General features: G+C 41.8%; 1 protein-coding gene across 2 annotated transcripts in view; it reads right to left on the bottom strand.

The window, feature by feature from the left end:
- si:ch211-196i2.1 (collagen alpha-1(I) chain) overlaps positions 1-26,638 on the bottom strand; it is a 139,895-nt gene that overhangs the window by 76,581 nt on the left and 36,676 nt on the right. The window contains exons 2-6 of one of the 2 annotated variants that reach the window (XM_055019253.1): positions 25,767-25,914; positions 25,406-25,564; positions 21,549-21,741; positions 13,012-13,146; positions 12,621-12,701 (exon numbers count right to left, since the gene is read on the bottom strand). In XM_055019253.1, the coding sequence (XP_054875228.1) occupies positions 12,621-12,701; positions 13,012-13,146; positions 21,549-21,741; positions 25,406-25,564; positions 25,767-25,914 (716 nt within the window). Of the gene's footprint in view, positions 1-2,478; positions 2,651-12,620; positions 12,702-13,011; positions 13,147-21,548; positions 21,742-25,405; positions 25,565-25,766; positions 25,915-26,638 lie in introns of those variants that run through there. The other variant, XM_035957792.2, reaches the window with a different exon arrangement.

A 26,638-nucleotide genomic window follows, 5' to 3' on the forward strand; every position in this document is an offset into this window, starting at 1 on the left:
TAAATAGCATTTGACTAAATGATCCACACTATTGCATTGCAAATAATCCATACTGTAATGCCAAATGAACTGAAAAGTAGCTAATTTATTAGACAGTGAGACATATTAACATTTGCATTAATACAAATGAAAACAGCAAATAGAAGTGAATGGGACTCCCTCATGTATTAAAAGCGTATCAGTGTCTCTACATTTGTTTTTCAATGAGCTCTTCCAACCTTCAAGCCTCCAACCTGCTGGGACTTGAATCCTTCCAATCCATCACATTGTCTTACTGTATTATTGTCTCAGTTACAGTATCATAGTGTGACAGTGCAGTTGGCAGGACACGGAGCTGCCGGGAGAATCTGTGCAATCGCATCAGCTCTATGACAACAAAGTATTTACGAGTGCTGATTCTCGATGCCGATACAAAACAAAGATTCAACTTCTGTCAAACTCTCGACGAATACTTGTAAATGTTGGCTGGGGCAGATGTTGTCAGGACACACCTGGACTGAGATTAATGGTTATTACTAATCACTGTGCCCCTCCATCAGCACAAGAGTCGGTCTGCACATGGAGCTGACAGATTCTCAGTTATGAGCAATGAGAAATCTATGGAGGCCTCACAGTCTGACACAGCGCTGCAGGCTACACTGTTATCATCAACACACACACCCACACACACACACAGACAAAGAACACTTGCTCCTACAAAGCGCTAATCAAACGGCAAGGTCCGTAAATCTCACCAAGACACAGGTATGCAGATGCTCTCAGACTGGCTGGGTCTTGCAAACACGAGAAGGCAGTTTATTCTGTAAAGATTCACGATGACAGTGGTCTGATGTTTCAGGAATGAAGATGGGAACGCTGCACACTGATAAACCGGATCCAAGAGTCATGATAACTTTTATTTATGTAATTATTTATGCAAAAACACCAACAGGGAGGTCGGCTGTGTGTCTGCAGTATGAACACCTACCCTGTCTGAGGCGATAAGGACAAGAAACACCGTAATATAAGACTTTATTGCTATAAACATGCATGCTAACACTCGTGTGTGTTCATCAGCATTGTCATGTGCACACAACTTAGCGTGTGACTCTATTGTGCAGCTCAGTGGCTCAGCAGGTCAAGTGTGGCATTAACACCATCGCGGTCTGGGGTTTTACTTCCAGCAGGACCACCCATGTTAGCAAGGCCACCGTTAGTCGGGATCAAAGCGTCCAACAGTTCACCAGTGGTGGTCCTGGGATACACAATAAGATCACCAAGAATGTAGGAGAGAGCAAGAGGAAAGATCTGAACGTTTCGCATACGACAAAACGAGCTGTTTTCCACTTAAATTGTTCCTACAGATGCAGATGAGCGACCCCTCCAGAATAAGTTGCATCGGTCTAATGGAAGTTTTGAATAGCGGAAACAGAAACAAGTGTGTGTTCACCACCAACAACGCTAATTCTACTTCTAATAATGTGATAATTTTCTTTATATAGCATTTTTAAAAACAGGGACACCCAGAAGTCATCAAAAGTCAATGGTCAAGTCAAGGCGCCATCGTTTATGCAGCATATTTTAAACAGCCAATGAGCAAAAGTGCTATCCACTAGAAAGAAATACAAATAGCACCATAGGTTTACCCAACAAGTGGAAATGTGCTCTGCAGCAATGAGAACTTCTTACAAATTCTGACTGAGATGGATCCAATAAATTCAGCACACTGGGGTCAAATACATGTATACAACTGAATAACTTATATATGATGAAGGTTTCAAGGTCAAAACATCATTTAAAAAAACACACGTACCCAACATTTTGCAGGATTTTCTCATTTCTGCTCAGTTTTTCAAATTTTTCAAGACGAAAAGATGTGGTTACGTAATAGAATTTGAAATAATATGCATCGTATTTGCTAATATCACAAGTAGATAGTTGCAAATCCTGTTTTGCCTCTGAGTAAAACCATGCATCCTATGTGTACAGTATTAACTATGCAAGCAGTGTCCATATTAGCCAGCAATGAAATCAATCTCAGCCTTAAAGCAACAGCATGAATTAAATTTACTATTTTTCCATTTAGCTGGTTATGTTCTCAAATTCTAATTTATTCTTTCATTATTTTAATAGAATTAAAGCCACCAGATTTGGAGATAACGGTGAAACTGATCATCTTTGCATGAAAACTAATGCAAAAATGTGAACAAAGCACGACATTTATATGCTTTTGTTGTATTTGTTTTAAAGACTAACACTGATAAGGTTTTCCATCTTTGCACACAGGCGCATCTTCAGGGTATTTCTGAGGCGGATTCAAAGTTTAAAACCACATCAGGTGCAGATTTGTACTTTCAGCCTCAGAACCAACACATCCTAAGCCGAGTAAAATCCAGTAAAACCTCCACCACTGCTCAGCTGTATTCACAGTATTACACACTACTACAGTTTGCATCAGCGCAGAAGAATCTAAAGTAAAAGGTAACATCTGTGGACTACCTTTCCATTCCGCCGTCTTTGACCCTGCACATGCAACCCCTTTAAATCCAGCAGCAGACATCCCAGCAGCAGGTACCATCCAACATGGTGGAGCATGACTGCAGGAGACTCTGCAGGTCCGTCTGCACCTCGGCTCTGTTGTACCCACAGCAGACCTCAGCTCAGGAGGCTGATCCAGCCAGCAGCAGACACACCCACACACCTACCAGCTACCACCCAGCAGCCACACATCTTCCATGATTTAATACATGTAATCTGGCTCATGTAGACTCTGCAGCCCAGCCCTTTAGCCCCTCAGGGTGGGAGGATGTTGGGAAAGATTAAACCAACACAGAACTGAGAGTAGCAGCTGTGAAGCAGTCACATTTGACATTCAAGCCAACCCAAAATCTATTTTTTGCACCCACAAAATGTCAGATGACTTAAACTCATGAATGCCAGAACGGTTCGCCAACTCTAACCAAAGTAGACTGGAGTTGAGAACGATCTGATCGCAGCGAGATACTGGCACAAAACTCCAACCGCAGCATCACGGGCAACTGGAAATGTGCTTGAGTGAGTAACTCACTGGGGACGAACACGATGTGAGGGAATCCTCACTGCTTTCACACATGGATGGATTTTTGGTTTTACACTAGGAGAGAGAAAGAAAAAAGATCTCGGTGGGGAGTTAGAGGAGGGGAAGCCACAGTGCCCAGATCGAGTGAAACAACCACAGCTGAGAGAACATTCAAGAGGAAATATTCACCGCGGATTCTCTGAGGTTTCGCTTGATTTACGTGATGGTGTTGGGGACCTCCTCTGCATGAAAGTCAGAAATGGCTCCTAGTCGCAGTAAGCATGACTTCATGTCTATTACGAACAAAATGAGAGGTGGTGCAGCATAAACAGAGATATAAATAAAGTGCAGCAGAGGGAGGTTGATTTGGGGGGAAAAGAACCACTGTGGGGGCTTTAAAACTGCAGGGCAGATGGGCAGAGGGGAAATCTTTTTCATTCTAAACAACTTCCCAGCACATCTTTGTCCTCCTCGCCGCCGCATAATGTCTTCCAGAGACATCTGCACCGGAAACGTCACAGAACTTCAACCGCTGGGACCTGCAGTGAGCAGATTCTGCTGATGAAGCGCTCCAGCGACAACTTTCCATCACCTGGCATTTAACCACGTCTGATTTATCCTTGCAACGCGCATACAGCGTTCTAAATTACAGTTCTGCAGAGGAAAATTATTAGTATGAGCATGTTGGGTTCTGCACTGCTTAGTTACAAAGAGAGAGAAACAATCAGGGGAAGACTTTTTCCCTTTTCTCTGTTTCCATCTTTGTCCCTAAATCCTCCTTCTCTTTTATCTGAGCTTCTCCCGCTCTTAACAACCCTCTTCCTCTTGTGCTCCAAGATTGGAGGGACTCGTCTGTAATTATTTTATATTGGAAGCAGTTATGAACCTCGAGTGGATGATAAATTTATGGCGATGAAAGAAAAGCCTGACACTGTGCAGAACTGTCCTGTTGGTAGAAAAACATAAAAAGGCATTCCAGGATAAAGTGTGTTTCTTCGTCCTTGTGTTCTAATTAGGGAATAGTTTGTTTGGAGTGTTGCGTGACCTTTGCTGAGTCTTTGATGCATCATGCAAACACCACAAAAATGTTTTTTTAGCTCCAGAATTCATCCGACCAGAGGGATTGGAGAGGATTGATTTCATATTAACTCCCCCCATTATACTGTCTTGTGCAAGAAATTAGTTGCGCATCCTGCTTTCTTCTCTTTGTTCTTGTTCTCACATATTTCTGTTGCAGTGTGTCATCTTACTGCAAAGCAACAGTTGAATGCATGAACTGTCCCCCAATGAGTTTCCTGTTGCACTTTCAATGAAGCTAATTTGGCAAAATGTATTGAAAATGCATTGAAGATATTTTCTCTTCTCATTGTTTTGGACTCAAACATATATTCAACACTTATAAAACTACCCAACATGGGCCAATCATCTACTGTGTTGGAGATATTTTACATTTTCAGTTCATAACCTCAGGACTAAACTGGATTCAGTCGTCTGGTGACGTTCGGGGTAAAAAAAAAAAAAAATCAAACACAAGCTCTGTCATGTTCTTTCTCTCTCGCTGTTTCTGACAAACATGCCCACAGTGGATGGAACAGATCTGAAGTTGCATCATTTAAGAGCTTCTGCAAGAATGCTGTTAAGTATTTTTCCAATTAATTCGCTGTCTAGCTAAAACAAGATAATAGCCATTAAAAGCTGCACACTGCACAACTTGGTTGATTAAAAATCGACCAAAGATATGAGATTTTCGTTTAAAATCAAGCAAATCAATGAAAGGCAGCACATCCTCACATTTCAGAAGCTGCAAAGAAAACCCTGCAGTTCTGAATAATGTGGCTCATGTTGATTTTGAGAGTTTGAAACCATCAACTCTACTCCGAAGTTCATAGTTCTGGCTTCATAATTGTGTGTTTAGCTAAGGTCCCTGACCTCCAGGAGTGTTTAACATCTTAGTGCACATTGGAAGAGCTGCAGATTAAATGGTTGGTGTCTCCAAAGAGAGCACCTGTGAAGGGAGGCCCCGGACAGGACATGCATCAAAGTCAGGAAACCCCGACAACCAGGCCCCACAGTCAGAAACGCTGCGCTTCAAAGACGACAGCAGCAGACCTTAGCGGAGGAGAAATCGGTCGTGTTAATGTAGTTCTGTTGTTTTATTTACTTTTTTTCCTCCAAACGTGAGGAGAACCAGAGACGAGGCAACTGCACCTCCACAGGTCTGGTTTGGGCGGATTTAATGAGAAACAGACTGTAAGAAAAACAGGACGGTGTGCAAAATCGTTCTATCCTTCATTTTACTTCTTCTTACATGATAATTGGCAATTATCAGTTAATTTTTATATTCCTCAACACCAAAATTGTGTTCAAAGTGTGCTCTTACTCATGCACTACGTTGTATTTTCGACCTACAAGTGCAGAAAGCAGCTGATGCACTTCGGACGCTACTTGGACATAACGCTGAAACATAATTATGTTCCGGATATTTGTAATTATCTGAGTCACATAAACAAATTCCAGAACATCTGCACCACATTTGAGGCCTTGGACACAACAACACTGCTATTCTTGGATTGTGATGGAAATATTTTTCTGCAACGTTGAAATAAAAACAATTGTGTGCACGTGTAATTGTATTTTCTGCATAATTGAGTTCTACTGGATCCATCTACACCAGCATGATGAGGCTGTAACTACACTAATCATTAGCTATTGTGGATGAATGTTGCTCTTACAAAACAGTCAAATATGTATATTTAAATCATTTTTAAAGCAGCAGCCAGTGGTCCACCCACAAGGAAGTACCCTTAAGGCTTAAGTCGACCGATGCAGGGTTACCACTTCTGTACACTCATTTCTAGTGTGTTTCATCATGTTTTGTGGTGCACTAAATAGTGGATGAAATTTTCTAGCTGAGATTCAAATACAGTGGATTAAATAGCAGGTGAACGAATGTTTCTACCAGGGAAGAGTTCAGGGTAGCAAAACAATCAAACAAAAGCTCCGTCATGCTCTTCCTCTGACAAATGTGCCCACAGTGGATGTAACAGTATTTATAGTTGCACCATTTATGAGAATAAGAACTTTCTGCAGCAAATCTGATGAGTTCTTTTCCAAATAGTTAGTTGCTTAGCTTAAAAAAAGACATTTGCATTGTACATCTCATTTGACCAGAAATTGAGTTTACAATCAAGGGTGTCTTGTCATGTTTTGTAGTGCGCTAAACAGTGGATGAAATTTCTTCATGAGAATTCGATATAATGAACTACACAGTTGGCAAATTAATGTTTCTACCAGGATAGTCTTTAAATTGTTTGTTTTGTCCAACCAGAAGACCCAAAACCCAAGAAGATACCTAATTTACAATGATTCTAGATATAAAATACCCAATGTACTTCCATCCATCCATTATCTATATTCCCCTTAATGCTCATTAGAGTTGCAGGGGGCTGGTGTCTATCCCAGCTGACTCAGGGTCTAGGCAGGGGACACCTTGTTTAGCTCACCAGTCTATCACAGGGCTACATATACAGACAAACAATCACACTCACATTCACAGCTACGGACAATTGAAAATCACCAATTCACCTCAGCATGTTTTTGGACTGTGAGAGGAAGCCGTAGTATTCGGGGAAAACCCACACAGGCAGAACATGTAAACTTCATGCAGAAGATCCCAGGAAGGCAGGGATCTTCTAGCTGCAAGGCAGTAGTACTAACCACCAAGCCACAGTGTAACCCAATGTATTTCCAACTAAATGGAAAATAATTGCACACTAGGGTTTGAACACTATATTAAAATGGTGGAACCTACGCATCTGGATGCCAACTAGACATATTTGGACACAATGAGAACAGAGTGAAACTAACAGATAGAAGAACACAGCGACCTGAAAACACAGGCAGACATATACAGCCAGAGGAGATACATTCAGTCACAATAAAGAGAAACAGATATACACAAACACATGAACACAGAGAGAGATCCATAATCAGAAAGAGGTGCAGTCAGCTAAAGGAGATTTCACTATTAAGACCGATCTGTTGCAGCTTGTTCCTGCAAACAATCTACAATACAAAACAGCAGTTTCTGTCTTCTGCATCATCACAAAGGCATCCCAGCATCATACTGATGGAGAAAGTGTGCGAGCGGTGGAGCTGGCATGGCACGGCATGGCCTGATTTTCCCTTTGTTTTCATATTCAGGATTGTAGTAGCTCCTCTAGCTGAACACTACTGAAGAGAAGCAGATCCTCACTGATTGTTTTAGACGTTTTTCTATAGACGCAAAAATGTAAATTCAGACCAGCTTTGCTTCTCCTTTGTTTCTAACTGTAGATCCTTGAATGTGTTTCCATTTCAGACATGCAAAGATCCCAGAAACATGTCAGTGGATGCATTTTAAGAACTATATTTTGTGAAACTACCGTCATAACAAAGCCAGATGTACGGCACAGGATGGCAGAATGAGGCTCATTGTGGACGTACCGATCAGATTAACAGATTCATCATCATCACCATGAGATTAACAGGGAGGAATCTAAAGTGGAAGCAAATGTGTGAGCAGCTAGAACAAGGAGAAATGTGGAAATGTTAAAAAACGTGATGACTTGTAAGTCTCTATTCAACTTAATTAATGTTGTTTGTTTTGTATGTTATGTTAGCACCACCTTTTCACATTTAATCACCCTTTAATTAAAAAAAATAGAACTCTGATGGCTAAAACCAGCCACCAACACATCAACATGAACACCGAACCCTCCGTCAGGTTTGCCTGTTGACAAATCCAATAAAGTTTTATGGAAACAATATGACTACATTCTCAAAAATGTTGTCAAAGGAAAGAAAAACATTAGAGCAGTTTACCATTCCACTTGGAAGAGAAAGCAAGAAGAATTTGGACATTATGGTCTCTTCTGACAGCCATCCAAACATCCATTTGATTATCCAACAGCTAATTATTGATGGTTCAGGAAATAATTGGGCGTTTCCTCCCTCACACTGTGAGTCAGAAGACAGTCAATCTGCCAGCTTGTTGTTCAAACTGGGCTCCAATCAGAGTCTCTAAAGGTGTTAAAGGTCACCAATGAAGATGCATGTTTTGCCAGAAAGTTGCCATTTTCTGGGACGTTTAAGTTTCCATTTTATCAGAACTTCAATAGCATGAACACACAAGTTTAGTCAGAAATGAGGCTGTCATAATGATGAATTTTTTGTTGACATTTGGCGTACAAATAAGTGCAAGGAAAGGTGTAACTGTCTCTATTAGCTTTAGATTGTGCCTTCCACTATTGTGCTGCACATCCTCATTTGATTTAAAGTGAATCAACTAAATCCATTACGTTAATTATCAATAGATTTTCAATTAAAGTCTCTCAAATACTATAAGTTAAGCTCCATGAGATGAACAGTTAGTGCCATTAAACCACAGCAGAAGCAGCAGAAATAGATGCAGAAGTCTGTTAGTTCCATACAACTGTGCATATACAGATGAATGTAAACTATTCTAATGACTGGAACCTTACGTCAACTCCAAGTGTGATCAGGCAATTGTGCAACACTTATGACAGGTCTAGTCAGAAGTTACCATGAAAATATGTAGCTTGCACCCTGAAAAAGAATATTTAAATACACCACCGTGCTATAAAAGGGTGCACTGGGCCTGGGTTGCAGTAAAAAGACAGTCAAAAGAAGACCAGGAACCACATGAATCCACACTTCCTTCATCTGGGAAAGTGAGTGGTATGGATTGTACAGCTATTGTTTGGTCCATTAGAATGAAATGCATATTTGAAAGGATGGAAAATGAAGGCAAAGCTTGTGGAACGTCCAGTGTATAGGAGGACTGGTCTTTATGATGTACTGAGGAGTGTTATGTGACTATAGCAGACTCCAGTCGGCTGCCTGGACCAGCTTCGCTTCATTAGACTAATGTAGGTGCTGCACTTGAACCGCATATCCTGACTGATGCAAAATAAAGGAGCTGCCATTAACATTTTGTTATGATAAAAAAAAAAAAAAAAATACTCTTAATGGTCACCATGGGGATTTTTTTTCCCCCCAATTTTGTCCTCTACGAAAAGTCACAGTTCATTTGAATTTTGCCCATATAGAAGAAGAATAGGGGCTCCACCCAGCTCATATGCCATGTGTTTTGGTCCTAAAGGTTTACTTTGATACTGATGACCACCAAATACAATCTTGACTTTCGAAAATTAACCTGTTTTAATCCAGGTGAGCAGCCAACACAGAGTGCCTATAAAAAATACTCAGCCTCCATTGAAGTTTTCCCTTTCTATTGCACCTATGACTCCTCAAGAAGGAGTTACAAGCTCCTGCAACTGACATAGTGGATACAGCAACTGTTTATGCTTTATGGGAGAGTAGCAAAGAGAAAGACGTTGAAAAAACTCTGAAGTCAACTAGAAGAAGATTCCCTGGTCTGATGAGACCAAAATTGAACTTTTTGGCCATCAGATAGGATGTTATGTTTGGCAAAGGCCAAACCTTTCATTGCAAACACACTATCCCCACTGTAAAGCATGGTGGTAGCAACATCATGACATGAAGCATGGTGGTTGCAGCATCATAAGTTGGGAATGCTTCTTGGCAGGAGGCCCTAAAAGGCTGTAATGGTGCGTCTACTAAATACTGCGTTGAAGGGAGTGAATACTTGTGCAATCATTAAATTCCCAATATATATTTTTAATTATTGGCATTATGTTGTCGAAATCTGTTTTCCCTTTGACATGAGTCTTTTTATTTTTTAAATTCTTGTCAAAAAAACCCAAATTCAGTACCGGTGGTCTTACTACCTGTCTCCCCCGCTGCTCTCTCCTCATGGGCCGGATCCACACCAGACTGCCTCTTACTGTGCACTTCACACACTCCACACGTCACTGTATATAGTTAGTCTTAGGCACATATAGGGACACAACAGCTAGGGCCCCGAGAGCAGGTGGGGGCAGGAATGATGGGCTCTGTGGTGGGGCGGATGGCAGGGCTCTACGGCCTTGTCTCTTCCCCATCACCCTCTTGCTTGCCTCCCCTGCTCTCTAATTTCTTTTTAATGCACCACATACACTCACACCTTGGGGGTAGGTCTGGGACGGCTCGGGGAACTTGGGCCAGGGTAGGCTGCAGAGTAGCCATCCTCTGTGGTCCTCTGGCCCGCCCCCTGGACGCCTCGCCCAGCCTCCCCACTTTTAATGCACCACATGACACTCAGGGTTACACTATCACGGTGCAGGGATAATGTCTCCAGTCTGGGATCGGGAGACATATTAACAGGGAGTAATGGGGGGATCTCACTAATATGGCCTCACTGGTGGGACCCGGCCCCCTTATAGCTATGGTGTGGCGGGGGTGGACCATCATCCGTGTTGCTGTGGCTGGGGGGTCCCCGGGACCTGGGGGCTGTGGTCGGGGGGGGTTCTCCTGCGTGCCCGACGGGTCCGGGCAGGTGCGATGGCTCTTGGTGGGCTGCGGGGGCTGGATTGGCCGTCCTGGTGGGCGCTGTAGCTGTACTGCGGGCTGGTGGCATGTGGTGGCTCTGTCCTGGTGGGTTGTCAGGGCGCATTGCGGGGAGTGGGGGCCCTGGGTGTACTGCGCTCACCTGGGGCCTGGTGCGGGGGGTATGCGGGGTGCCTCCCTGTCGGCGTCGCCGGGCCCCACCACACTGTCCATTTTTACCCTCTGGACTCACATCGGGTCCCGGCTCCGATTTCCTCTGGCCGGCTCCCGGTGGTGGCCTGCCTTGTGATGGGCTGGTTGCCATCCCTTCGGTGGGCCGCTCGGCCCCTGTGTCTGGCTTCCTGGCTGTGTGGGGCCGTTGGCCCCCTCGGGGGAGGGGGAGGGGGTGGGGGTGGGCGGGTCGGGTGGTGGGGTGGGGGGTTTGGTGGGGACTGGGGTGGGCGGGGTTAGGGTTTGGGTGGCGGGTGGGTCCTCGTGCCCCGGGCCACCTGGGTCGGTCTGGGCGCGCAGGGGGTGTCAGTAGCTGCTCCCTCTTGTTCTCCGGGTTCGCGTCGTTCACGGTGGCCCCGGTGGCTCTCTGGGGGTGCCGCCCTGTGGCTCCTACGGCCCGGGGGGAGGGATGCCCTGTTGGCTTGGCCCTGCCTTGCCGTGACTGCTGTTCTGGGCTTCGGGGTTCTTCACACTTGCATGTTTGATCAGGTCTTGCCAGCTACTGCTGAGTCCCATTTCAGCGAATGATGGGACCCACCAGAATGTGCTGAGAATTTCTCCAGTCTCTACCCTAAACTCATTCTCTCTCGCACTAGTATCCTTTTCTGGCCTATTCTATTCTATTCTATACTATCAAGACACCCACAATTATGGTGCTCAGTACCATTTGTTCATTTATTATTGAATCTCTTTTTCTTTTGTGTTGGTTTGGTTTTCTTTTCTTTTTTCAAATTTTTATTTTTTATTTTATTTTTTTTTATTGATGGGCAATTAGTAGTTGGGCATAACACACCACCTTACAATCTTTAATTGCAATAGCAACGCCTGTTATTTTCTATCCCTGTTCATCCTGTTCGTCCTGTTCGTCCTGTCCAGTCTTTGTTTCCCCCACACATCACTGAGGTGTAGCACTGCCCTCCCTGGCTCATAATAGGGAATTCTAATAAAGAATATCTGCTTAGCTTTCAGGGAGGGCCGGTGATGGTCACACACATGCACTAAATATTAAAATATTTGGCTGCAAGACTAAAATATGCATCAATCTCATATAATGTTGACTCCCCTTTTGTGGAGTTAAACAATGAGAACAAATGCAGACAAAAAAAAAAGAAAAAAAAAAAAAAAAACCCAAATTCTATTGCCCGTAATCCATTGTTAAAAAGGAATAGAAGGGGAAAACTTCCAAGGAGGGTGGACACTTTTTATAGGCACTACATGTACACAGTATAAACACAGCATTTATAAAGTGAAATTTAAGTGAATGTACTAAAAAAAAAAAGTTGTTTTGTATTGGTTACTTCATATTTCCATATTTTTCTAATACTAAAAGTAGAAAAACACCAATCTATTTCCAGTTTATAGTACAGAGCCCTTACTATAATTTAGGGGAGCAGACTTTTAGCTTCAGCATGTGCTTGAACCCTTCTGCAGACCACAACAAAGAGTAGACAGACTGATGGGCCAGAAGGCAGACAGGTCACAGTAGTCATACATGCACATATGCACACGTAAAGTGGACCAGTCAGCCGAGGACAGGAGGTCTGAGGGCTGGATGGGGCCTCCGATGCCTGAGGCTCTGCACCACGACGCTAATTACTGACAGACGCTGGACGGGTGGTTTCACACACACACAAACAAAAAAAACCGAAGCCAGTGAAAGCAGACCAGCGGTATAAACACAACTGTAGCTGCCAGCCTGCCCACAGCTGGATAGAATCACCACCACGACTGGTCAGCTGCCCACACTCTTCAACTACAGCTTTGGGACGCAGCTGGGAAACAAGACGACTACATGTTTGTTTTTTTTTCTGGTTTGTTTTTAACACCTAAACATACTGGGAATTTGTAACACAGCTTTAAAAAGTTAATAGTTCACACTCCAGACACCCAATATCCTACTTACGGTTCGGCCAAAGCTCAGAAAGGACTCGTCCCCGGGATCCCCCAGCAGGTTCTCCAGGTCATTTGAGGACAGCAGTATGTTCTGTGTGGAAACAAATTTTAAAAAACCACAATCAGAGACTAAACTGATGAACAACCAAACACTCTAGAGTTGTTAAATTCACCAGACTGGATCGAAACCACAGGAGTCAGTCGAGTTTTTGTTTTAAATCCCCTGGTGATCTGTTTTAATGCTTATATTACAGTACACAACAGGTTCTGCTGTCAACGTATTAACTGCAGGAGTCGGAGTGTCTGCCTGGGAGGCTTCAAAGGCTTCACCTGAACCACCTTTCTGTGTACACAAGTCAAAAGAACAGAACTTTTTTCCTCCTCCATTCATCTCTCCTCACCTCCAGGGCGTTGTTGGTGCGTGGAAAGCGAGGAGGTTTGGAGGCGGCGGCGCTGCATCGGGGCGGGTGGTGGCTGCAGTGCTGCTGGGCGGCATCTGGGTCCCCCATCAGGAAGGACAGCTGTTGAATGTGACCCTGCAGAGACGGTAAATACACCGTGAGTAGCATGAGGACACAACAACACATTCATAGAGACAATAAAGAAATGCAACAGTCGCTGAGTCTGGACAGTGTGATGCGTTTTCCACTCCTTGAGCATTTGGTTCCACTTTACATGAGACGCAGTTTAGTTATGGGGATGTAAACATGCAACTTTTCTGAAAGATTTTCACAATAAAAATAAATACATAAATAAATCGCTGCAGTATACCAGTATTACAACAACTGTGATTTTTTTTTTAAATCATCATCCATGCTGAAATGCACATGTAATAATATTTTTTTTAAATCAGTAATAATAACAACATCAATAACAATAATATTAACAATAATAATAATGACAATAATATAAACAACACTAAAAATTATAATAACAGCAACAATAACAACAGTAATAATAACAATAACAATAATAACAACAACTAGAACAATAGTAATCACGATAATAACAATAATAGGAACAGTAAAATAACAATAATAGTAATGATAATAATAACAACAACAACGATCATGACAATAATAACAACAACAGCAATAACAATGATAACAACAATGATAATAGTTATTACAATAGGTTTGGTTTCAGACTATCTCCATCTTCCTACACTCATAAATCAATGGAAATTATTTACAAATAAAGACAAAATGCACAATAAACAAAGTTGAAATTTGCCATTTAAAAAAAAAAAAAACTATAAATATTGCAAAATTTATTGTTATTGTGATTACTTTTGGATAATTGTGTAGTGTGGGCTAACCCAGTACGTGTTTGTGGTTAATTTAATTTCAAAATGCATCTAGATAAGAAGAAAATGGGACTATACTTGGTTAAATGTGTTTGTTAAGGCATCCATGTCACACTGAACTATTGCCTCAGAGGTGTTAAAGTCACATTTCAACGTGTCGCATTAACTTGCTTCACACTGACTGTGGCTGCAACTGTCATGTTTCAACTACATGGATATTTTCCAATTCTCACAGAGTAAAACAAACACTGGAGTCTTTTAAACCAGTGCCGCGCTTTCTTTTAAATAATTAGTTCTTGCCTCACTGCCACCAGTCAGTAAACCAAGATGGATCACTGGTAACCATGCTACAAGAAACATAAATAAAAATGGAAACATGCCAAATAAGAATGAGCCAAGAAACTCAAACGAATAATGTCTGGTTCGTCTGGATTTTGCAAGTGATTTTTTTTTTAATGCCAGCACATAAAAATGCACAGAATGACAAGACAAGCTTTGCAACATACAAACACAAAGGGAGTTTCCTGTAGCACCTGATCTGGATGTTATCATCCCAATAAATGGCCATTATCATCACAGATCATTTCCACACATACAAGCCAACAGTGACCCCCTTCACCTTCTATTAGGCCAGAGGGTGCGTTGTCATTCTTTCTAATGACTGATAAACATCTGCAAAGCATCTGGAGTCTTATGTGGTCTTGTGAAGAAGTGCATGTAAATTTCTACCAGCAAACTTCCCTGCTGTCCGATTAATAAAAGTACATTTTATCTTAATGTCAAATCTCAAGTGGAGCAAGAAGGTGTTTTTAATCCAAACCACTATTCTCTCCTATACCTAAACTAAGTCTAGGTCTAAGTTCTACCAAGTGGATAAACAGTAAAACGACTGAAAAAATGAACTAAAATAATGGTACTACGTGGAACTTAAACACAGTCAGCCCTTTCATCCTCCAAATGCAGACGCTTGCTGCTCTTTGCAAGCAAAAATTTGCGGCTGAACTGCCATTATATGAGGTGATAATGGAGTGCCATTAAATGTGCTGATAACAGCCTACTGAGAAGGTGGAAGAGGTCCGTGTAGAAACATATGTATGAGAATGATCTGCAGCGATAACGGCCATTTAAAGGGCTGATAACATCCGAGCCATACATTTCACTGCAGTTCCCAGAGACCTTTTACTTTACCACTGACTCTCTGGCATCAGGCCAAACAAGACAAACAACATCAACAGGCTGTTTGCTAGAATGTGTGCAAATGTTGAAAGTAGATAAAAAATGATTTTATGACATGTACACAACAGCAACAATATTAAAACCATCTTCCTTGCACTGTATAGGCCTCCTTAAGATGCCAAATCAGCTTTTAGACATTGAGGCAAAGACTCCAGAAGACGTCTGAAGGTGTACTTTGGTATCTGGTACCAAGATGTCAAAAGGCTATCCTTTAAGTTTTGACCCGGTCACTGGTTTCTCAGTTCCCTCTTCTTGGACCACCTTTGGTTTGCACTAATCACCTTATACCAGGAACACCCTACAAGACCTTCTGTTTTGGAGATGTTCTGACCCAGTTGTCACAGTTTGGCCCTTGTCAAAGTTGCTCAGATCCTTATGTTGCCTACTTTTCCAACACATATCTTGAGGAACTCACAATAAATCCTACGTCTAATGAGTATCACTGTAAGGAGATAATCAGTGTTATTCACTTCAAAGGCAGGTGTAATGCCGATATGTATACTACAGCCAGACTCACACTAGAGGAGTTTTAAAGTCTTAACAGAATTAGAAATCTGGCTTTATCACACAAAAAAAGAAACTACACAAATCATTTTCTCTAATCTCAGACATGCACATGCAAGGTTTTTAAAATATTATTAGGATTTTTGTGGCAGAAAGAGCAGTGTGTCATCTCATGTGATCTCACGGGGAAACAGATGTTAACAAAATGGAGATTGTGGAGCAACAACCTGCTATTCTATTAATAATAGCTGGCAATGAGAAAAACAAAAGCAGAACGAGTCTGTATGAGAAAAATGGTTTGAAAGAATCAGCTAGGTTTTTTTTTCCATTCTTCAGCAAGAACTGAAGGTAATATCAGTTCTATTATCTGTGGCTAACATTAGCCTCAAGGGCTAGAGTGTTTGGAACATTTGCTGCTTCAGGCGTTACTGTGATAATCATCCAGATTTTCTGTCCAACATATTAAACATGTTTGATATTATTCTGGTGACCCTGATGAATCTCCAAGGAGTATTCAGGTTTCAGACTGGATCTGTAAATCGTAACGTGACTAAAATAACAGACTGGATTTCCTCTTCGATTGATTGGAAGGGGTGAAAACGGGGTAGAATGCCCTGAAACTCCTGTCATAGGAGCCCAACTTAAGTGAAACCACACATGAATGTAAATCAACTGTACCTGTAATAATAAAATGTAAATTTCTCATTGTGTAGCCAAATCCAAGCATACAGCCCAAGTAAGGAAAAAGAGAACCCATTTAAACATGCTTTTTTATCTCAGCTGTTTGGAATTATTCCTCCAGATCCAGTGTAAAGAGAAAGATGTTCTGTACATAACAACTGAGAGGGAACTCCATCTGACAAGTGTTACTTTTTTATTTGATGCAGAGTTGCATATACAAAGATGTTTCATGTCCTCTGGAGAAGAACCAAAGCTTAAATACCTAGAAATAGACATGAGATCAAACGACACGTCTGCTAAACACATACATCTGATGTACATTTTCATGTAGTAATATGAATTCTATTTATCCAAATGGCGATTGATATATTCAACAGGCTTGTCTTAAAAGCAAACACAGCTGCAACGGATGGATCATACAGTGTTGCAGCATCTAAAAAGATGCAACATGTACACAACTATGGACAACAAGGAAGTATAATTGGCTTCACTGCAACTAGACAAATTTTCATCACGTAAAGCACTGATCATGGTTTCCCTGCTTTATTCTTTCCAAGATAACTCCATCTAGGATCAACTAATCAATCCAAATTAGCTGGATTGGAATCAACAGGATTATTTTAGCCTGAAAACAGCAAGCTAGCCTGAGTTCTTTAAGAAAAATTTGAAGCGGAGAGCATTTTTTGCTCTTAAGCTTAATCAGACAGGGTACAGTGGATGACAGTAAGACTTACAGATAAGAGCAGTCTACAGTCATATATGGTTTAACTGTTCTTCATAGAAAAAACGAACCAGACAAAAGCATGTCAGCACCTCTGGGGATGGAAGTGCTTCGTTCTTGGAGCTCAGTGAGAACCTGTCACCATGGGATGTATGGAGGCGGACAATCCATCTTAATTGATGCTCAGAACAAATCCAGATGCTGCCTTTATGACGCTGTGATGCTCTGTTCGCTCTGATCCTCAGGCTCCATCAGTGTTTGTTGTAACAGGGACAGGATATCCACAAAGTAAAGCAAAGCTGTGTGCATTATGAGCCATCAAAATCAGCTTTTCTTGGAAAAGTTTCAGTTTTTTCCCTTTGAAACGAAAACTTAAAGGAGCAAAGAGGGCAACACCACAAAACAGTGGTCTCCCAGTAGGTTGTAATAGTATACATACAGAGAACACGCTAAAAATACATGCAAATATCTAAAACCAAATGAAAATCATCTGTCAGAATGTAGATACTGAATCCTCCTCTGTCCAAACACTCATCACCATTTCCTCTGTAATTTAACACAACACCGGTGGAGGTAACTGAAGCTGCAGTTGGAGCAGGTTGCACAGATTTCAGTGCATACTTAGTAAAAACAAACACATGGTATCTAAGCATTATGGGGTACACATCTTCGTGTCTGTGATGAAAAGAGAATGAAGCCACGGGGCTGGAATAACTTCTTGTGTGTTCTTTCCATTGTGCGTTTGTGCCGTGGTCACGCATGACTTTTCGGATGAAATAAAAAAGAGAGTCATCCGGACGAAAAATGTGCATTATTAAACACAAATGCAACATCTACAAGAGAGTCTAAACAGAATACATGTAATGAGTTTAACATAATAGCATCTGGTGAGGTTTTGCAGAGTAACAGCTACACAACAGGCCAGAAGATCGGAAGCAAGATCAAATTTGTACAAAATAAGATGTACAACAAAATAAACATGATTATTATATAAGGAGTCCCACATCAGAATAAATTTTTTCTAAAATTATCGGGAATTTGTATCTGTACTCTTGCTTCTTTAATCAGCTGTTTCTTTCTGTGGTAGTTATCGAGGTAAGTTGAGATTTATTGGGATTTTTGTCTGCAAACTCCCAAAGCGAAAAATGCAAAATGTGATTTTTTATTTTTTATTTTTTTTTACTTTTGCACTGAAGTTGTGACTCTTGTAAATCTTCTCAACCTTAAAACTAAGTTCTTCTTTTCTTTTATGGACTTCAGCAATTTCCCAGTAACGTCAATGTATACACTACTGTTCAGAATTTTGTGGTCACTTAGAAATGTCCATATTTTTGAAAGAAATTGTTTTTTTTTTTAATGAAGATGACATTAAATGAATCAGAAACCCAGTCTAGACATTGTTAATGTGGCAAATGACTATTCTAGCTGGAAACAGCTGATTTTTAATGGAATATCTCCATAGGGGTACAGAGGAACATTTCCAGCAACCATCACTCCTGTGTTCTAATGCTACATTGTGTTAGCTAATGGTGTTGAAAGGTGAACTGATGATTAGAAAACCCTTGTGCAGTTATGTTAGCACATGTTAATTTAAACACAAGACACTTGTGCTCCAAACAAAGAGGATGTGCACTTAATGAAAGACCTAGGATCCCTGACCCATCACTATACACACCAGTGAGCAGTGATTCCTAACACATCTCTGGGGTCATCAGGTGGAAACCTCCTTTCAACAGTGTTTCGCCCATTTAGTCCCACAACATCTCCAGGAGGCTAGGCGCTGAACTCTGGCGTCCCAGTTCACACTGCTCCTACACAATCCAAACAGCATTGTCACATTCAACTGACCCAGGCCCGTTTAGGAGATGCTCCAGGTAGTGATCAGTGCCGATGCTACCAGTTAGCTAGTGCAAGATGCTGAATACCTATTGTCAACTGTAGATCTGCCACAAACGACGCGTCGACGAATCGCCTGAGCACGATACGTCATCAAAAGCGGAAGTGAGCGCGCAATGCAACAGAAATCACCGTCCGAGTGGAGCGCGGATGTCCGCGCTGTATCGTAAACGCGGATGTCCACGCTGTATTGTGCGTATATAATATATGCATATATTATATATGCACGATACAGCGCGGATGTCCATGCGTGTTCCGCGCTCCACTCGGACGATGATTTCTGTTGCATTGCGCGCTCACTTCCGCTTTTGATGACGTATCGTGCTCAGGCGATTCGTCGACGCGTCGTTTGTGGCAGCCCTAGTCAACTGCTTAAAAAAGAAAAAAAAAACCAAACATAAAGGCAAGGAAACTATACTTACAACCCCTCCAAGCTGCAAGACTACAACCATGTCCAAAGCAAACTTATCATTGACAAAGAAACTATACAAGCCAGCCAAACTTGCTAGTGCTACATGCTAATGCCAGTTCCTAATTGCTAAGATACATCATTACTTCAGCCAAGCTCACCACAGACAGAGACTATACATGCAGACTTCATCTAGGATGCAAGTACCAATTTCTAACTGCTCATTGCTACTGCTACCTAACAAGAACAAACAAACAAACAAAAGAAAAAGACACAGCCACTACCTTACACCATAGCCTTACCTGAGATGGCCGCATGGTCCCAGGGAGACTCCAACAGGCCACTCCCCCAACTTATCTACACTTCCTCTTCCTGGATCTCTGCAGGCGGGGAAAGCAGAGTGAAGGAGAGGGCTTGTCCTCTGCCTCCCTCTACTCCCTCACTGCCCCTATTTTACCCCCCAGCTATTATTAATTCTCCTAATCCATCTCCATTGACTAGACCTATAGGAGCCACATGTGCCATGTCCCTCACCGTCTTCCTGAGACTCTGCCCCTGCACTCCCAGCTCCCTCAAAAGTGAAATAGGTGACCCTGCAACAAAGCCTCTACACCCCACCTCAACTGGGCCAACTCTGGTTCTCCATCCCCTCTGCTCAGCCTCTGTCTTTAAGTCTGCATATCTAGCCTTCTTCCTCTCATAAGCTGCATCCACTGAATTTTCCCACAGGACTGTGAACTCAATGAAATACAGTCTTCTCCCCCTCTCCAACAAATTTCACCACTAATCTCTCCTTACAGAACCTCCAGAATTCACCTGTTTTCTCCTCTCTTCAATTCCTGCCGCTAAGCTTCTCAGCACCTGATTATGCCGCCATGTATACCGGCCTTGTGCTAAGCTAATTGTGCAACCAGACAGAATATGCTGTAAGCTTGCAGAACCTGAGCACAGCGGGCACGATTGGTTGCCATCTACCCAGAGTCTCAGGTTCTGGGGGGATGGCAACACATCGTATGTTGACCCTATTAGAAATTTAATACGACTTTCTTCCATATGCCACAGGTCCCTCCAGCTAAGCATCCTCTTCTCAACACCTTCCCAGTTCAACCACTGCCCCTGTTTGGCCTGACCAACTGCCTTTGCCCCCCTTAGCAGTTCCTCTTGTCTACACATCTGTTCCACTACGAGCTTTCTTTTCTCCTCCAACACTCCAACACTAATGGTGTTGAAAGGCTAATTGATAATTAGAAAACCCTTGTGCAATTATGTTAGCACATGAATAAAAGTGTGAATTTTGCATGGAAAACATGAAATTGTCTGGGTGACCCCAAACCTTTGAACAGAAGTGTGTACCTAAAGATAAATTGAGGAAAATGGTGCATATCAATGAAAGCAAAGTCCAATCATACAGTAAATATATCCTACAATCCACAGAATTCATACTGGTTATTGAGATAGACATTGTGAACAGAAACTTGAAGTTGCTTCCAAATGTTTGGCCTGTAGTGTAACAGGAAGTGGGACTGATGATTACAGGATACAGTATCATGGGTGTTTGAAGCAAAAATTACTCTTTCCCCTTATTGAGGTATTTCCTTCCAGCTGTTAGCTGAAGACATCCCAACTACAGTCACCTTAAATGAAGTTTTAGAACCTATAGATCACCTCAAATTATCCTATCCTATCCTTAACCTTTGACCTCTGTTCCTATTTGCTTCTCCCAAACTGAGGCTGGGAGCTCATTCAGGCCCTCTCTGTCCCTAACATGACCCCAAGAAAAGGCAGATGCTGCAAGAGAAGATACATGATATAGAGACAATTGCTGAAAGAAAAACATGACTTGGTTAAGATTAGATACTGTTTAGTCTGACGTTACGGAGTAGACAAGTTGTCTCCATATTGGACTGTAATCAAAATATGGCATTCCTCCCAACTCAATATATACCCAAGATTGAAGAGAATCCTCAGAATTGATGCTGCCAGCGCTCATATCAGTGTGTTGTATCATTTCTCCTGATATCAGCAAATCTTATTCTCAACCTAAGCCATCTGAGTCTCCAGAGTGTCTCTGAATCTGCCTCCTCGTTCGCTTCTCAACATCGCAGAATTCCCTCACAGGGTGGGGTTGCTTTTGTGTGTCTTCATGTTTCCCTTTATTATCAGTGGAAAAATCAGAGTCACTTACTTCAAATGGCGTCTCAAATCCTTCACTGATGCCTCCGACCATCAGCAGCCCGTCGTTGCCGATGCCCATCCCGTGGTAAACCCACTCCACGCTCTCCACCAGAGAACAGTCCACGTACAGCGCCAGCCGCCTGGACGACACACCGACGGCCACATGGTGCCACTTTCCATCGGACAGACCGCTAACTGGGAACCTGACGGAGGAACATGAGCCAGTAAGTGATCACATGTGTCTTTAAATTCATGTCTGAATGCAACAAAGAATATAAAGGATGAGTTCAAGTCATGCTCAACATGCTGTGACTATTGAGATTAACTTTGCACAGACTTCTTCCACTCAATGCAGCCAAACAAATACACAAGGCAGCTCTTTTTCTTGCTGTCTGGAGGTTTTCCAGTTTGCATATGTGCAGGCAGTACAGACAGGTGACAAATTAAAGGAAAAACTGTCAAACTAAGGACAGTTTCAATGTGCCTTGGCATCAATTCTCCGATTCCCTGGAGCTGTAGCGGAGGGATCAACATCATTCTTCCAAAAGATATTCCCTCGTTTGATGTTTGGATGATGGCGGTGCAGAGGATCGTCTGACAAATCTCACTAACGTGTCCAAATGGGTTCACATCAGGACAATTTCTTTTCCTATAAGGGGAAGAGTCAGCCCAAAACATGCCAGCAAAACTGTTCCCACAGCATAACTGAACCCCTGGATCATCTCAGTTTAGGGGCCAAGGGCTTTTTTTTCCTTTAATTTGACACCATGTGTACTCACAGCAGTGATGTTCACCATTCAGGTGCAGACCAGTTCCCCTTCTGTCCTGCAATGCGATCGGGGTTAAGTCATGAAAACAAGCAAGACTGTGGCTCAGGGAGCTTCTTTAAATCGTTAATGGAAAACATTTGACCTGATGAAGCGTCTCTGAGCCAGATGCCACATGGCTGGTAGCTCCAGAAGTGTTATTGTGTCTATCGTTGGCAGAAATAAATCCAAAAACTGCTCATCTGTCATCGTGTAGCTTGTCAAGATAAAGCATAAATATAAATGTATTTACTTATTGCCAGGTTCTGCACAAGGGTTCTTCCTGTTAAAAGGGAGTTTTTTCTTGCCACTGTCGTGTTAGGGCTTGCTCTGGGGGTTCAGGCATATGGGCTCTGTAAAGCAAACATGTATACATGTTTGCCAAATTGAGAACTTTCTTTAAGAACGTAAGACAGAAAAAGACACTGAGGATAATATAGAAAGTCAGAGCAGCTTCAACTCCACTGTCAAAATCCTCTCAGTGTCCTCTCAATATCTGCAGCACATGTAGCAGAGTGTGGAGTCAAGCGGTGTCTTGATGTTGAGTTGCGAACCAGTTTCTGAAATTCATGGCTGGAAAATTAATAAACAATGACCTCACTATTTTTCCCTTTTCAATATAACTAGCATAAATGTTCACAATATCAGCTAATAAATGGATATCAGCGTTTTCTACTCCATAAAAGAGGTACTGGCCCCAAAACCCAGAATCGGTCAGGCTCTAATGCGTAAAAGTTACAATGCAGGAAATGTAGTGTGAAGTCAAGAAAATTAACTCCAATACATCATCATACAAGTTTTTTGTTGCTCAATATAGAAAGAAAACTCGCACGGTTCTCGTTTTCCATGACTAATCTAAAAGAGAGGTCCGTCTGATATAACTCACGCTGATTTAAAGGCTCTTGGACGCTTTGTTCACAACACAGTTTGTTGGCATGAAGGCTCCACATGTGCTCAGCAAAACGAACAAAACACTGAAAAGGAAGGTTTGGCTGCAGAAAGAAATGCAGGATGATGTTGACCTAAAACTGGTACTTTGTCGCGCAATTGTTGTCCCTACAGGAGGAAACATGACTAAATTATCTGACCTCAGATGCCTTTTGTCAGCGTTTCACCACATGAGAAAGGTTCCAAACACAAATCACTGATGCGATAACTTTTCATCCCTCATGAAAGACGTGATACCAATCAACACAGTTACCAAAGCGGGTTTTAAAAACATGATGCGGCCGCTTGACAGGTGGTATTTAACGCCATCACGCACCTATTTTCCTCAGTTTGCCATCCCACAGCTGTATGAAAAAGGCATACTACAAGTTGAAACAGAGCTGCCATGAGCTTATTCCTTACAGATGTCTCACCGCCTACTTTATTATTAAGGATGAACAATTGAAAAGTTGCCGTTTGCAGATTGGTTTTTTTTGCTGGATGGAAACACTGGCTGACTGGGGCTCAGACAATCTGTTGAACATGAGGAACAAGTGGATCAGGATGCAGCTTTGACCACAAAATGCATCTTTTAGTTATTTAGTTATGCCCAAATTTAATTTACAATTATACCAACTGTTTCCACTTACATGACTGTTCAAAGGTTTGGGGTCGTGCAGGCAATTTCATGTTTTGCGCAAGGGTTTTCTAATCATCAGTTAGCCTTTCAACACCGTTAGCTTACACAATGTAGCATTAGAACACAGGAGTGATGGTTGCTGGAAATGTTCCTCTGTACCCCTATGGAGATATTCCTTTAAAAATTAGGCATTTCTAACTAGAATAGTCATTTACTACAGTAGCAATGTCTAGACTGGATTTCTGATTAATTTAATGTTGTCTTTATTGAAAAAAAAATGCTTTTCTTTCAAAAAGACTGACATTTTTAACCCTATAGAGCCCAGCGTAGCGCGGGTGCTACGATTGCATATTCATTTTTGATTGGTGGCAGATTTGAAACCAGATAAGATAGATGAATCATTCTTTTTGCATATAAAATCTGGGGAGTTAGACTAGCATTTCACACATTCACCATGTCTAAGAGCACTTTTTCGTTGCAATGATGGGTTTGTAAAAATACGCAATAAAGCACATATAACAAAAATCTTTATAAACAAGACGATGGGATATTGGACAACTTTTTTTTTACACATTTAAGGGACACAGCTATGCAATTTCTGTATTTTGAAATATGTGGAAAAAAAACAAAAAAGACTTCAATTTTTTCTTAGGTTTATTGTACTTCTAAGCAACTTATTGTAGTAGTTAAGACATAAGTCAATATCTGTTCTTAAAATTTGGGATAAAAGGGTCATATTGCTGTAAAGCAAATGTAATGCAAATAAAAATACTCATGCAGTCTGTAAAAATTAAGAATGTGTCCTGTTAGGTCTTAAAGGGCTAAGTGACCCCAAACTTTTGAACAGTAGTGTATGCACACGTACCTACCAAGACCTGTAAAGTGACTAATTAATGTGAGTTTAAATATAAATCACAGCTCAAACACACTTGATGAACATGCAGCTTTAAAATAAAGCCAGTGATTTGCCAGCAGTACAAGATAAGTACAGTATCTGTGTGTGTCTATCTTTTGGCCCAGTCCTGTTGTTCTGTCTTGCCGTGATGTATTGCTTCGAGCTTTTGTGGTTACCGAAGAGGAGAAACCTGCCAAGAGACGCCTAATAAATCATTTCACCAAAGAGACAGCCAGATGCAGTCATCTTCAAACAAAAACACACACACAGCGAAGAAAATAGACTTCCACAGACACATTTGCATATATTACCGGAGCCAAGAGGCAGGAGCGGGCATGAGCGGCTCTCCATTACCTGAGACGGATGTTGTAATCATCTCGACATCTGGATTTGTTTGGATAATGGGTAATGCATTTAAAAGAAGCATGCACTTGTTTGGAGCTGGTAGGTTTTGAGTAATTTCACCCGATTAATCACGAATAAAAAAAAACAACCTGCCAAAGAGATTTCACAGCACTCAGGACGTTAATACCTTCCACTTAATTTGGATTCATCTGGGGATTGGGAAGGGAAATAAATAAACGGGGAAGCGGCCTCACTCGTAGTGTCGCTGCTGCGTTCCGATGAAGATGACGGCGACGGCGCTGATCCGCAGCTGCATCGTGACGTGGCTGTCAGGGCTGAGCATCGTGAAGACGCTGTACTCTTCCCTCTGAGGGCTTCGCAGCTGCACCAGTAAACTGAACTCGTCCTCAAACCTGAACACAAACGGACACCATTCAGCTGGTAATTGCTACTCTAAACATACAGAACGGTCTCGTTAAGGTTGCTGCTAATTATGGTGCCATACAGTAAAAACATACAGCTGGTTTATGTTCAGGCTGTAGGCAATGACAGCCTTCATCTTTACATACGGTAATAAAACACCACTAATAAAGAGGTAATGTAGGGAAGCTTTACCCATCGGTGAAGATCTGTCTCAGAGGCAGAGCCAGCGTTGAATACTGTCCCACCTGTAGCACCGGACACCTGCCGGCCTCCTTAATCATGGAGGCGTTTCTGCTGTCGGACACTTGAAAAGAAAGTTCCTGCAGGATGTTCACCTCATCTGTAAAGAAACACATGAGGAAAATCAACAAATGTGCATCAGCTGAGCCTCCAAAGGCCACAATCTAGTCCATGTGGCCAGGCATTGTCATGTGGTTGGTTGTGGGCTGAAACATGAATTTTTCTGAGGATATTTTTGACTATGTTGGCAAAAAAGAACCACTGAAAGTTGGAAATGTAATCGTAGATCTACAGACCACTACCATGGAAGACTTTCATGATACTCTGATGATTCTAAGGTGACTTCTGGAGTAACTAGAAGTGTTATTTTACATCCATTTGAAGCCACAGACAGCAGAATCAGCTTTTATTGTTGACCTTGATAGCCAACATTAATAAGAACAAAAGCAAAACAGAAATACAAAAGATATCCAGTTTGTCATTAGTCATAGAAACTAACTTTATGAAAGGCATAACTGAACCAGCAAGGCCGTAATGTTCAGATTTGGCATAGTAAACACTGAAGTATATGGGCAAAATATGTACATGTGATTACTTTTGACAGATTCTGTATTTGTGATTTGATTTGTGGTACAACTTTTTTTTTTAAAAGTCAATTCTTTATTCACTGTGTAGTATCTTTAACACATGGGGTGGAGCATCATTACATGAGATACCATCAAACGCATGGCAGTCACACAAGGAGAAGGCATGACTTTTTTTAAAACTTTAAAATGGGTCAGTTTGACTTCCAGCATAACTGGAGGGTAAACTAACTCTGTTTT

This window comes from Amphiprion ocellaris, chromosome 17, assembly GCF_022539595.1.
Source record: "Amphiprion ocellaris isolate individual 3 ecotype Okinawa chromosome 17, ASM2253959v1, whole genome shotgun sequence".
NCBI classification, from domain to species: Eukaryota; Metazoa; Chordata; class Actinopteri; family Pomacentridae; genus Amphiprion; species Amphiprion ocellaris.